General features: G+C 42.4%; 1 protein-coding gene and 1 pseudogene across 1 annotated transcript in view; both read right to left on the bottom strand.

The window, feature by feature from the left end:
• Nucleotides 1-12,762, bottom strand: part of CLPX (caseinolytic mitochondrial matrix peptidase chaperone subunit X) — a 52,922-nt gene extending 40,160 nt beyond the window's left edge. Inside the window, exons 1-2 of the mRNA XM_042783114.1 lie at nucleotides 12,684-12,762; nucleotides 3,196-3,356 (exon numbers count right to left, since the gene is read on the bottom strand). Coding sequence (XP_042639048.1) covers nucleotides 3,196-3,356; nucleotides 12,684-12,762 — 240 coding nt within the window. The remainder of the gene's footprint in view (nucleotides 1-3,195; nucleotides 3,357-12,683) is intronic.
• LOC103211730 lies at nucleotides 178-1,371 on the bottom strand (annotated as a pseudogene).
• Nucleotides 12,763-14,256: the final 1,494 nt, after the last annotated feature.

Raw genomic sequence — 14,256 nt, 5'->3', positions numbered from 1 at the left:
AGATAAGACTCCTCAACAAAATACAAAGGGTTGACATACATATCACAGGCCCCCCAAGCCTGCTCTAGGGGAGGCAGATCCAAGATGCTTAAGGCACTGCGGTTCACTGGGGTCAAGATGGAGAAGGAGATGACCTAGAGCTCTGGCTCTCTGGACCTGATTGCTCCTCCTTGGAGTTCAGTCCTCCCCCAGACCCTCCCTGAGTAGGGTGACTTTGGTATCCAGAGCCTCTGTTACAAGGTCCTAGGACCTGGAGATAGGTGATAAAAAGCAGGAAAAGCAGCCAGGCAGGGTGATGAGAACTCCACTTCCTGCAAGGAGGAAGGCTACAGCCACAAGAAGCTGTGTGGTTGGTTGCCTGTCACATCCCACAGGTAGCCTGACAGAGGAGCCCCCAGCAGCCCTCCAATACTCTCTACCATCTGCACCAATCCTAGTATATCCTTCCAGTCCCCACCAGTTCAGGCAGTTATGGAGAAAGCCACTGGGGTCAGGGACCCTGATATGAAGCTGTAGGCCAGAGCCAGAGCCACCAGGGCTGTAGAAGCCTGAACCATGGGGAACAGGGCCAGTGACACCCTGGTCAGGGTGGTCCAGAACATTAGGAATCATTACACAGGCCCTGAGATTGCAACCCCCAGTCACCTGGATACCACATGCCCCAATTTAGGTCCTGGAGATGGGCCACCAGGTAGACAGAGGGAATGAAGTAGCTAGTATTGATCAAGGTGAGGGTGACAATGTAGCAAAGAAAGGACCCATGATGGAGGAAGGAGGCATGTTGGGCCCTAGGGCCACCCACAGCAGGGTCCTCAGCCAAGGAGAGGGGCTGGAGGAGAACACCACAGGGCAGCAGGTAGAGGGAGAGGGCAAATACCAGCAACTGCTCCCCCACCCAACAGGCCTAGTCACTAAGCAGCTACTGGAAGAGGAGGTCTAAGGCAAAGGAGAAGAGGCCCATACCCATCAGTGCCAGCCCCATGACCAGGCACTGACAGCAAGAGAAGTACCTGGACAGGGAGGCCAGGGTCAGAGTGTAGGTCAAGGTCCAGCCAGAGCCTGATACTCAGGTGTAAGTGAATCAAGGAGGTAGCAAAGGAGGCAAATAGCATCCCCAGCACTGCCAAGATGCCCTTAGTCATCATCACAGGCCTGGGCCCAAACTTCGTGGTCAGGGCACTACCCATTGGATTCCCAACTGCTACACCATGATTCCTATGGAGGCAATCCAGGAGACATGTGCTACCTACTCTTCAAACACCACAAAGAGGATACCAAAGGAGCAACAAACACCAGTACCACCTTGAAGAACACTAAGAGCACCACCATTGATCTCCAGCCTCCATCTTGGGGCTCAGCCCTGTGTACCATCTGGGTGTTAACAGGACTACTGCCACTAAGAGACCAGGGTCAGGAAACTCCACCTCTGCTCATCCACCCAGTCAAGTGGCTTAGGCCAAGCATGGAAGGAGAAGCTGGTAGAGAGGCAGGCAGTGAAGTGGGCTTGAAAGGTGCCAAGGAGCAACAAAAGGCACATGTGCCCTTCCCCAAAAGGGCACTAGAAGAGTGGGGACTTGGCCGGCCAGGCAATAAACGCCGGCAGGGACACAACATTCTTGATTTGATTCTTAGGAGTAAGTACAGATATGAAACCACCTAGCATTTTGTCTAGACATAGTATTAGCTCCAATGTTAACCAAATTTACATAATGAAAAGAAATCAATAGTAATTCACTGACCCAATAAAATCACCAATCATCTACTTACTAGCTACAAAACAGCCCAATATTAATACCATACATCCAAAATCTTTACGTAGGACATCAGCCAGAGTTATACCATAATGAGTTGTAAGAGTTATATGAACACGTGCTTTAAAACACTTCTCCAAAAGAGTAAAAAGGGAACTTACACACTGGGAAAAAATATTCAGCAATGACATATCTGACAAGGGACTTATCTCTAAAATCTATAGAAAACTCTAACACCTCAACAACAAAAAACAAACCAAACTCACTGCCATCAAGTCGGATAGCAACCCCTCCTTGGATTTCCAAGGCAGTAAATCTCTATGGAAGTAGATTGCCCAGTATTCCTTCTGAGGAGTGGCCAGTGGGTTTGAACTACCAGCCTTCTAGTCAGCAGTCAAATGCCTTAGGCACTACACCACCAGAGCTCCTTAGCCATTTATTGTTGTTGTTGTTGTTGTTGTTTGCCGTGGAGTCCGGCCCGACTCATAGCGACCCCTCCTTGGGTTTCCAAGGCAGTATCACTACGGAAGTAGGATTGCCCAACCTTCCTTCCGAGGAGTGGCCATTAGAGAGATGCAAATCAAAACAACAATGAGATACCATCTGGCAAAGCTCTAATAGCAAAGCTCAACAAGACAGAAAATAACAAATGCTGGCGAGGATGTGGAGCCATTGGGACTTTCATACACTGCTGGTGGGACTGTAAAATGATACCATTGTGGAAAGCAGTATGGTGATTCCTTAAAAAAATGGAATTAGAAATACCATTTGACTCAGCAATGCCATTATGAGGTATATATCCTAAAGAAGTGACAGCCAGGACAAGAACAGACATATGCAAATCCATGTTCATCGCAACACTATTTACAATAGCAAAAAGATGGAAATCACCTCGCTGCCTATCAACAGAATGGATAACCAAACTATGGTACATACAAACAATGGAATAGTATACAACACTAAAGAATAATGTAGAATCTGCAAAACACCACAGAATGTGGATGAACTTGGAGGACATCATGCTCAGTGAGATAAGTCAATCACAGAAGGAAAAATATTGTACTAGTTCATTATTGTAAAAAGGAAAGGAAAGGTTTATACATAGAAAGAAACTTTCTTTGTTGATTACCAGGGGTGGAAGGAGAGGGAAGGAAACACTGCAAAAATAAAATAAATAAATAAAAATAAATAAAGTTTAAAAAAAAAAAAAAAGTTATATGAACACAGGATATGATGGCTATCCCGAACTCAATCCTACTGACAAAGTTAACAGACCCACAGGGTTTCCAAGGCTGTAAATCATTACGGAAGAGACTGCCACATCTTTCTCCCATGCAGCGGCTAGCAGGTTTAAATTGCTGGTTGGCAGCTGAATGCTTTAACCACTGTGCCAACAAAACTTTGTAAATGTGTATATGAATACCAATAAAAATAAAATGATTACCTTATTTCCATCTCCAGAGCCATCTTTACTTATCCCATCTTTTGAGGCAAAGTATGCTGGTGTTTCTGTAAAGGTTCTAAAAGGAGCTCTTCGCAGAATCTGCGTTTCAAAGGTCCCAAGCCTTCCTAAAACTGGTATATGAATGCGACCACAAGAAATACCTGAAAATAAAATGCAGTCTATTAGTCTATACATCAAACAGGCATGCCTCAAAAATATACCCTGGAAACAAAAATACCTTGAGCAGAAGGAGGCTAAAAATAAAAAGGCTTTAGTTTTCATAACAGCCATACAAACTGGTAGAGGAAACACTGTCAGAGGTTCAGCCTTCTCAATTACAGACCAGGCTTGAGGCTGACAGATTCCAGCTGAATGGAGATGGTTCTTCCCAAGTCTGTCCTTTGGAAGTGAGGCAAGACCCCCAAATCACAACAACATGTGGCTCTTTCAAACTCTGAGAGATAAGGAGTTCAAAATCTGCCTCTTCTATAGGAGAAAAAAGCCATTTATGTTCCGTTTTGGTTACCTAATGCTGCTCTAACTGAAAGATACCACAAATACATCACTTTAACAAACAGGAGTTTATTCTCTTACAGTTTTGGAGGCTGGAAGTCCGAGTTGAAAGTGCCAGCTTTAGGGACTGGGTAAAAGCCCTACAACCATGGGCTTCATTCAGCTCTGCCTCTTGCTCCTGGCCCACTGAAGCTGGAGGCTTTCTTCACTCAAGCAGCTGCTGGCTGCTAAGACTGACAAACCCAGCGTCGACAAGTGAAAAGGCACAGTCCCGATATTAACTAACAATATGTCAGGCCACTAATTCAAGTTCAGAGACAGTCCCAAGATTGGCAGGAAAGGCAGGCTGCTAAATGAAGACTTGGGTAAGGGTGTCAAAATGCTGCAGACCATTCCCAAAGCTTCTCCTTATAAAACAGGAAGCAGACTACATCCCTAAAGCAGCTACTCAGCTGCTCATGGCAGATTCTACCATGGAGTTGGTTGCCAGTCTCATCAGGGGGAATAATTATCACCAGCTGCCCAGCCACTCAAAACCAGGGCTAGCCAAACTGACACATATCCTTAATACCACATATCCTATATTCTTAGTCTTCTTATATTATTTTTTACCAATGAAAGTAAGTATCTGACAGTTAACTTTTGCCTGTCTCTTTGGTTATATGGGGATAATACCTAAAATTATGGAAACAAACTTCAAATGTTCTTTGATATGGTATGTGTTTGCTGTTCAAGGCAAACATATACATTTTAATGAAATTATTTCAATCCCACAAAAAAAAGAAATATAATTCAATAAATATCATGTAACCATCATCCTCCTTTCAACATTTTTACCTTTTGCCATATTTGATATTAACATTCTTAAAAGGAATATATGTTAATCACAGAACCATTTAGGGGTCAGCAAACTTTTTCTGTAAAGGATTAGGATAGTAAATATTTTCAGTTTTGTGGCCATATGGTCTCAATCCCAACTCTGCTGTTGAAGCAAGAAAGCAACCACAGATAGTACGTAGACAACAAATGGGGATGGCCAAACTTTCTCATAGAATCATTACTTGCTGACCCCTGATTTTTCTTACATAATTTTCATACCCAAATAAATCCCAAAATAACTTATGGACAATGGCAAAAGGGCCATACTGCATAGTGTGGGGTAGCATTTCCCAAACTGGTATTATCTTTAAAAATGTTCCCTGCACAAATAAATTGAAAGGTCCTAGGTTAAACGCAGTTCTATAGATTTCAGTACCGTAGAGCTACACAGAACCTTGCTTAAGCTAACATGTATTAATAAATTGCCCGGAAGGAAGGAAGCTTCCCAGCAGTTTATTAAAATACTGTTGTTGTTGTTGTTGTTATGTGCCCTCGAGTTAGACCCGACTCATAGCGACCCCTCCTTGGGTTGCCGAGGCAGTATCACTACAGAAGTAGACTGCCCAACCTTCCTTCCGAGGAGTGGCTGGTGGGTTTGAACCGCCAGCCTTCTGGTTAGCAGTCAAGTGCCTTAGGCACTATGCTACCAGAGCTCCTAAAACACTGTTAGGAGGTAATAAAGAAAAACAAAAAAAAAAAGGAGGAGTTAATACTGAAATAAACTTCAGAAACAGATTTTGTCTCTCTCTTATTTCATTATAACCAAAATTCCCAACTCAGGTTCTTAATTTTTGTTTCTACACCTGGTAGAGCTTTTACCAAATTATGTACATGTGTACACATACACCATGTATTCAAAGGCAAAACTGGCTTAAAAGTATGCCTTTCAAATAATTCCAAGACAACTGCTTAGTTATATAACTGACTGGGTTTTATTAGCTACGATTTTTCATCAGTGTGCACTATTAGAACAATTGGTTTCTTTAGTTATTTAAGTTTAGCAACTTCACATCTTAATTTACTACCTAAACTGTGCAATCCAGCTGCACAGAGTACAAAAATGAACCTGTCAAACTTCTTGGGAACCTGTAAAATGTCTTCTTCTCAGGAAAGGATAGAAATAAGAGAAATCAAATTTTCCTACCTCTTAAAGTTGATGATACTCTACTCTCTCCAACACAGACTGTAAAACTTGAATATTAATAAGAAAAAAATAAACTACATTAGATGCTTTTCTTCTAAGTAATGTTTTCAAAAGATATTTCAAATTTTCTTAAGTCTAATAAAAGTAGAATGAAATTTAAGGTAATTAGTTAATTTTATGTTGTTGTTGTTATGTGCCGCCGAGTCGACCCGACTCATAGTGACCCTTCCTTGGGTTTCCGAGGCGGTATCACTACAGAAGTAGATTGCCCAACCTTTCTTCCGAGGAGTGGCTGGTGGGTTTGAACCGCCAGCCTTCTGGTTAGCAGTTAAGTGCCTTAGGCACTACACTACCAGAGCTCCTAGTTAATTTTATGCTAAATGTTAATATTCTTTCAAGGTCATACTATAATTTAATAACTAGGTAAAACTAAAAGGCAAGCCTAGAAAAAGTAATGAGGGGGTGGGAGGGTAGATGAATCAAGAATGCAGAAAGTTAATGGTTGCTGAGACTAGGCTATGGGTATTTGAGGGCTCATTGTTCTATTTTGTGTTTGAAAATGTCCATAAGCCACGGATGAAGCTCAGAGAGTAGGAAGGGACAAGAAAGAAGGACAAACAGAAATGGTAAACTTCCAGTGCTACCACCTGTCTGTTGGTGGAGGCTTGCATTTGTTATGAGCAGGAAGAGTGCTGTTACATTGTGGGGATTGCAATCAATGTTACAAACAAAATGTGCGTGAACTGTTGAATGGAAAACCAATTTACTCTGTAAACTTTCACCCAAATCACAGTAAAATATTATTTAATCTATGTAACAAGTATAACTTTTTAATTGAAACATTTGATGCACTCCCAAAGAAAATTATGATTTTTGTTTTGTTTTGTTGTCTCTTTTTAATTTTTATTGTGATCTGGGTGAAAATTTATAGAGCAAATTCACTTTCCATATAGCAGCTCACATACACTGTCTCAAGACACTGACTGCAATTTCCTACAATGCAACAGCTCCCCTCCCACTTCCTCCCCATAGTTGCCTGTCCCTGTGTCCTTCCCTCCCATGCACTCCTGCCCCCTGAGCTGTCTCCCTGTGCAACACAGACCTTCTATTCTCCCATGATTGATCTTTCCAAGGAGTGAATCTACCTAATGTAAATGTTCAGTTCATATGCTGTCTTTTGTTTGGCTGGAAGCCACAGGAGTGGGTTCAATTCCAGACCTGAAGGGCAAGTAGGGGCCATAGTCTCAGGGGTTCCACCAGGCTCTATCAGACCAGCAAACCTGGTCCATTTTTTCTTTTTTTATGATTTTGAAAGAAAACTATGTTTTATAACATTTATTTGAGGCTACTTGGATGTTTATAGAGCAAAATTTAACCTTTAAGTACTACACATAGTGTATTATTTCCCAATTATGCTACAATAAAATATATAGTTTTAAATAATTTAGCAATTTATAATATCTAATGTCATCAAGAAGTCCCTGGGTGGCACAAATGGTCAAGCACTCAGCTGCTAATCAAAAGGTTGAAAGTTTGAGTACAGTCAAGAAGCATGTCAGAAGAAAGGCCTAGCCATCTACTCTGAAAAATCAGCCACTGAAAACCCCATGGAACACAGTTCTACTCTTACACGCATGAAGTGGACATGAGTTAGAGTTGACTCAGTAACAGAAGGGCAATGCTGGCTCAGTACTAGGATTCTCCCCTTCCACGCAAGAGATCCAGCTTTGATCCCCAGCCAGTGCCACCACTTGTCAGTGGAGGCCTGCATGTTGTTATGATGCTAAACAGTTTTCAGCAGAGTGTCCAGACTAAGACAGAACAGAAGAAAGGCCTGGTAATCTACTTCCGAAAATTAATGAAAACCCTATGAATCACAATGGTCCAATCCACACCTTTTTACGAGGATGGTGCAGGATCTGGCAGCATTTTCTTCTGTTGTGCAGGAGCCCGCCCTGAGCCCTGGGAGTCAATTTAACAGCAACTAACAACTAGCAAGAAAGGTATGTGCTGTACCAAATGGATGCTGTAACTACCATACCAACAGCTCTCAAAGTTGAGCTTCAGAATCATCTGGAGAGCTTATTCAAACACACTTCATCGCTCTTCCTTGATTCTGATTTAGGTGTAGGGTGGGATCCAAGAATGCATTTCCAGTAAGTTCCCAGGTGATGCTGCTGCTGCTGGTTTGGAGACCACACTTTTAAAATAACTGTACTTGGAAAGAGGAGCCCTGTGGCACTGTGGTTAAAGCTAACCAAATGATCGGCAGTTCTAACCCACCAACAACTCCATGGGAGAAAGATGTGGCAGTCTGCTTCCATAAAAAGTTACAACCTAGGAAACTCTGTGGCAGTTTTACTTTGTCCTTTATGGTCACTATGAGTTTGGTACTACTGGGGGCAGAAAAATAAGAGTACTAGAAATGCAACAACTAGAACTCAATTAAAGAGAATATTGACACTGAAAAATGTAACTGATGTTATTAAATAATTTGTATAGAAACTGTCAAATGGTAACTTAATTTGCTGTGCAAAATTTCACCAAAAACAAAAAATATTTTTAAAAAAGCAAAACACTGTACTAAACAATTAAAATGACCATTAACCAATGAATTATATAAAATCTTCACAGGAAACATAAGTCACTGTAGCAAAGTAATCAAGGTTTTTGTGGGTTTTTTTAATAAAAAAAAAACCTCATTTTGTGCCTTTTGTGCCCTTTGGCAGTATGGTAAAGCCTACGGATGGACTTTATCTCAGAATAATGTTTTAAAATGTATAAAATAACAACAACAACAACAAAAAAAAAACTCACTGCCATTGAGTCGGTTCCAACTCACAGCTACCCCACCTTGGGATTCCAAGGCGGAATCTCTACAGAAGTAGACCATCCAGTCTGTCCTCCAAGGAGTGACTGGTGGGTTTGAACCATCAGCCTTCTGATTAACAGTCAAATGCCTTAGGCAGTATGCCCCCAAAGCTCCCATATAAAATACATAATGTAATAAAAGAAACCAATTGTACTAGTTATCAAAATATTTTAAAATGTGTTCTTTTATGAACACAAATAAGATCTAATAGCAGTTCTAATATGTATCATAATTTCAAAAAGTACAGAAATTATTTTTGAGATATCGGCAGCAACTGTAAGGTGATATTAAAACATGTGATCTCGATTGGTGACAAATTCAAAGATACTGCTAATATTACTGTGGTTTGTTGCTTTCATTTACAATTGAAGGAAATGCTATTATTTCAGTTAGAATTCTACCCATGGACCCCTTGGGGACCTGTGAACCCCAGGTGAAGAACTCCTAAAGTATCTAAAGTATCATTTCACAAGACTATTTGGCAGCAGTGACAAAAGGCAGTTAAAAGTTAAACTACTCACAAAATTTTTGTGGTATAGACAAAAGCTTTCTGAGTTTCAAAGCAGCTATTTTTAAAATCGTTTATGTTTTAGAAACAAATTAGTGAAAGAACTAATGAAAAATTAAAAATTATTTCTTTGTGGTGATAACATTTAAATTACAACAAAAGAAATGGCAAATCCAAGTTTAATGTTTGGTTAAACACATGACTTCTAACTTCTAACACAATTTGAAAAAACAAACAATGCTAGCAACTCGGCAGTTGCTTCACTGATTTTTATTCCTAAATCTTTGCTTCATAAATTCCATAAACTTCTTAATAAAGAAAAAGAATATCATTCCTTTGACAGCTTTTCTCAAGTTTAAAAACACATAATGGGTTTTCACTAGGGCTATCTGCTGGTCTGAAAACGAATAAAAGAGAAATGTTGATTAAGAAATGGTTTGCAATGCCAGAAATGAAAATGCTTTATCATTTTTTCACTTTGCCTTATTGAATCTGTTATTGTATTTAACTACAAAAAAAAAAAAATGGACAGAACTGAGAACTGTTAGGTAGACACATTACCCAACTATTATGAAAATTATGGAAGGTAACATATTTGAGAATTTTCACTTCTTCATTTATACCTTTACGAGGTGATATCCTTTGAATGAACAAGGACAGAAGGCAATCAGAAATCAAGGAAGTTATAGGGGATCTCACAATTCCTATAGCTAAAGCTCTGGTAGCATAGTGGCTAAGACACTTGCCTGCTAACCAGATGGCTGGTGGTTCAAACCCACCAGCCACTCCTCAGAAGGAAGGTTGGGCATTCCTACTTCTGTAATGATACTGCCTCGGAAACCCAAGGAAGGGTCACTATGAGTCGGGGCCGACTCTGGCAAACAACAACAAATTCACATGATGTCTGTCATTCAGAATTTTTGTAATGGAATTAACAATTCTGAATGTCCTCATTTAGAATACCAACTGATTTATCTCTACATATTCAAAGCATATTTTTAGAAAGATAAAAATAAAAAAACACTAGCATTTTGGGTAGGAGAAACTTTCTACTTTAGTTCTCAAGTTCAAAGACAGCAAGAAGAGAAAACACATTAAATTGGGCAGACATAGCCCATTAGGAAAACAAAAAAGATCCAGGATATGTATTTTGCCAAATAATTATTTTCCAACTACCAATTAAAATTTAAAGTCTAACGACAAGCCCATGGAAATAAAGAACAGCTTCTGTATTTCAGAAGAGCTCTTAAGTCTCTCCTATTCTTAATTCATTCTACAGGCAATGCCCCTACAATTTCTTGTTAGATTATGTTGATGAAATCCTTAACTGTACTGTTCCTAAGAAATTAGTTTATAAAAATTTAGTCCAAATTTTAGGCCTAACTTTTATCAGACCTCTTTCCTCTTTCCAGGAATCTTAAATAAAAATAGCCCTCCAGGCTGGGTTTTTTTTTTTTTTTTCTTTTTTCCTTAAGTCTTTACAGAAAGTATTTCCATGTTCTTGTAGACTTATACATACTTTTATGCATAGTGTTTCTACTATGAGAAATAAACAGTTTGCTTAATTAAGGTTTGGGAAAGTCCTAAATGAATATGAAAATCATTTGTTATTTCATTGTTCTAAAAAAATATTAAATTCTCTAACTAGATTGGGTGCTGTCAAATTTGAATCTACATATTGGCCTTTACAGTGAAAATAATGGCTCTGTATTTCTGAAAACCTCTGGCAAATTTATATTGACAAGCAGATAATAATTCTTAAATAGCCTTTCATTTGTGTTGATTTACCTAATGATTTTAAAAATTGACCTTGAGTTGCCACAACTCATGGTAACCCTATGTGTGTCAGCGTAGAGCTGTGTTCCACAGGGTTTTCAATGGCTGAGTTCTCACAGGTAGATAGCAAGGCCTTTCTTCAGACATGCCTCCAGGTAGACTCCAACCTACAGCTTTTTGGTTAGATGCCCAACATGTTAACCATTTGTACCACAAAGGAACTCCTACCTAATGACAGATATGTATTTTTTTTCATGGAAGTAATGGTTGTTTGAAAAGAATAAAAAATACCTGCACATTTCCTATGGTTCAGTTTTCCAGGACTCTTGGCTGAAACATATCGTGAACATTCTCAAAGAAGTCTTCCCTGACCAAAGAAAACACACACACACACACACACACATACTTTACCCATCCCTAACCAAAAACCTATGCCTAGAAAAGATTATTCTTTGTCTATACCACTAGATTGAAACTTGAGGGTGAGGGCTTACTCACCACTCTCTCCAGCACCAAGACTGTCTAGCACATAGTTGGTCCTCAACGAACATTTGTTAAATAAATGAATTAAAAATATCTGTTACTTTCAAGTGTTTGCTAATCAACGTCCTGGAATAGAAACATCCACTGCTGAGGTTTAACAATGTATTACAATCAATTCACTACATGTATCATTTTTTACAAAATGCTTCTGCACACATAATCTCGTTTAGCTCCTCTGTGAATAAACTATTTATTTAGAAAAGGTAAAAACCTTATAATCAACGTACAAATTAATAAAACAGGATTAAAATATATATCTATATTAAAGGGTCACCAACTAGTCAAAATAAAATGAATTCCTCTAGAAGTTAATGATTCTAATAGGATCTAGCCTCTTAGTCTGATATTCACAGATTTGGCTGGTGGGTTTGAACCACCAGCCTTCTGGCTAGCAGTCAAGTGCCTTTAGCCACTATGCTACCAGAGCTCCCCATGGATTTGGAGAAGAGAAAAATGGTTCTTTTTTCGGGATCTCTTGGCTGGGATGCCACTCTTTCACAACTCCAGACAAACAGAAAGGAGAGGTAAACAAGAGCCACCCTTAAGAAACTGCCTCGAACTGTCAAGTTGGAAAAGCCGGAAAACTGCTGCTGATACACCTAAGTATTTCAAAACGAATTCCTGCGGGTGTTTCCCGAGTTTCCCGGTCCGCTTTCCTGCAGGGCCCGAGGCTTCCCGGAGTTGGGAGTCCAAAGCGCTGGTTATGTCCCAGAGTCGGTGGCCGCACAATAATGACAGTGACATCGCGGTCCTCATGTGGCCTGAGTGTGGGACAGCCAGCTCCGCGTCCAGCGGTCCCGGAGGAACCTCAACAGTGACAGCCCCTTACCCGAAACCCTGCCTGCGCCCTCAAAGGGAACTCCGCCAGGTTCCGAAAGAGGAGCCGCAGCCAGGGCAGGCGGCGGTCCAGGAGGAGCTCGATAGGGGTCTGGCGAGTCTTTCTAATGCAAGGGACATTCTATGCCTCTTTCAGGGTATTTCCGCGAATTTGCCACACTTCGGCCCCAGGTCAGGCGGCCTTAGGGCGCGCGGGCGGGGGAGCAACAGGGTTTACTTCAACAGTGGGAAACAGCTGCTTCTGAGGTTGGTAAAGCCCCATCCCACCGGAAAAGTGGTGCTGCCAGCCAAAATGCCGTGCATCCCCTCACATCCCCGGGGTGAAGTAGGCCTGGTGCCCTCCAGGGTCCCCACCCGTCAGCTGAAGGAAGGGTTCTCCCAGCGCCAAAGGCTCAGGCGAGGAACTATTTCGTTACCTCTCTGCGCGGAAGAGAGCGAGGAGGTGATGAGCCGCGCAGCGACCGCACCGCAAGTACAAGCGCCGCAGCCGGACATCTCCGCGGGGCCTAGGCCGGGGCTTAGCCCCCTGCTGCCCTCCGAGTTTCAGCGACCCGACGCCTACTCGCAGATCGCGCTAACTTGGTTACGAGCCCTCCCGGCAGCCCTAGGCCCAGTGTAGAGTTCACCCGCACGGCGGTCGGGCCGTCGTGCTCTTCGTGCCCCACCGCCGTCTACTTAACAGAGTAGACACCTAACCCCTTTCCTCCCCCCTTTTCCCCCCACCCCCCGCCCACAGGGCCCCGGGAGCGTGCGCGCGCCTGCGTTCTAGGTCCCGGAGGGGGCGTGAGTACGCGCCGCGCTTGCGTGCTTGAGACACCTACGTCAGGCGAGGGGAAAGGGGCGGTGACCTGGGCGCCAATGAGCACGCGACGGCAGGTGGCCAGCCCGAACTGGAGGGACTACAGATCTCGACGTGCAGTTTTCCCGGAAGTTCTTTTACTCTCTAGTTAAAAGGTTGGCTATAGAGGCAGAGAGATGGATGCCGGGAGTTGTAGTCCCAGCTGGTCGTAGGGGGCTTGTCATTTTTTTCGGTTGTTGGTGGCGGGGAATGTTGTAGTGAGGCCGGTAGCCTGGCTGTCCCCAAGAACAGTCTTTAACAGACTTTGGCTGCAGCTGGGTTTTTCCCTGTGGGATTCCATATCCTGTGGTCCTTATCCTCTCCTTTTTCTTAGTTTCCTCACTGGTAACATAGAAATGGTACTTTTGCCTAGGTTCCCCGAGTTGTTTGTCCAAATCAAAATGTAGCAACTATTGGGTGGTGACAGCTGCTTCTTTTTGCTCTTTCAGGCACAGTGGCGGTAACACTTCCAGCTGTTGCTAATCCCTGAGTGATTTACAGCCCTTTGCCTGAGGAGCTCTGGGGGCGTAAGTGGCTAAAGCAAAAGGTTTGAACCTACCAGCAGCTCTGCGGGAGAAAGATGAGGTAGTCTGCTTCTATAAAGATTTACGCCTTGGAAATCCTATGGGACTCTGTCCTAGAGGGTTTCTATGAGTCAGAATTTACTTGACTTGGCAGTGGGTTTGGTTTGGTTTCTTGATTGGTTGCCTCAAATCTGACCACACCCTGCTAAATAGTTCCTTCATAAACCCTCTTCAGATACCATTGGAGCTGCGTGGCTGAAGCCGACTGACCAGCAGTACAAGGTGGAGAACCAAGACAAATGAGACCTTTCTGTCATCTGTGTTGGAGTGATACTGGGTGTTGTTGTTGTTAAGTGCCCTCGAGTCCTTTCCAACTCATAGCGACCCCATGCACAGCAGAACGAAACACTGCCCGATCCTGCGCCAGCCCCACAATCCCTGCTACACTTGAGCCCATCGTCGCAGCCACCGTGTGTTGAAGGCCTCCCCCTCTTTCATGGACCCTCCACCCTACCAAGCATGACATCCTTCTCCAAGGAATGGTCCCTTCTTACAACATGACCAAAATAGGTGAGACGAAGTCTGGCCATTCTTGCTTCCAAGGAGCATTCTGGCTGCACTTCCTCC

This window comes from Orycteropus afer, unplaced genomic scaffold, assembly GCF_000298275.1.
Source record: "Orycteropus afer afer isolate SDZICR_OR568_19922 unplaced genomic scaffold, OryAfe1.0 scaffold00015, whole genome shotgun sequence".
NCBI lineage: Eukaryota > Metazoa > Chordata > Mammalia > Tubulidentata > Orycteropodidae > Orycteropus > Orycteropus afer.
This window is presented reverse-complemented; position numbering and strand designations above follow the sequence as displayed.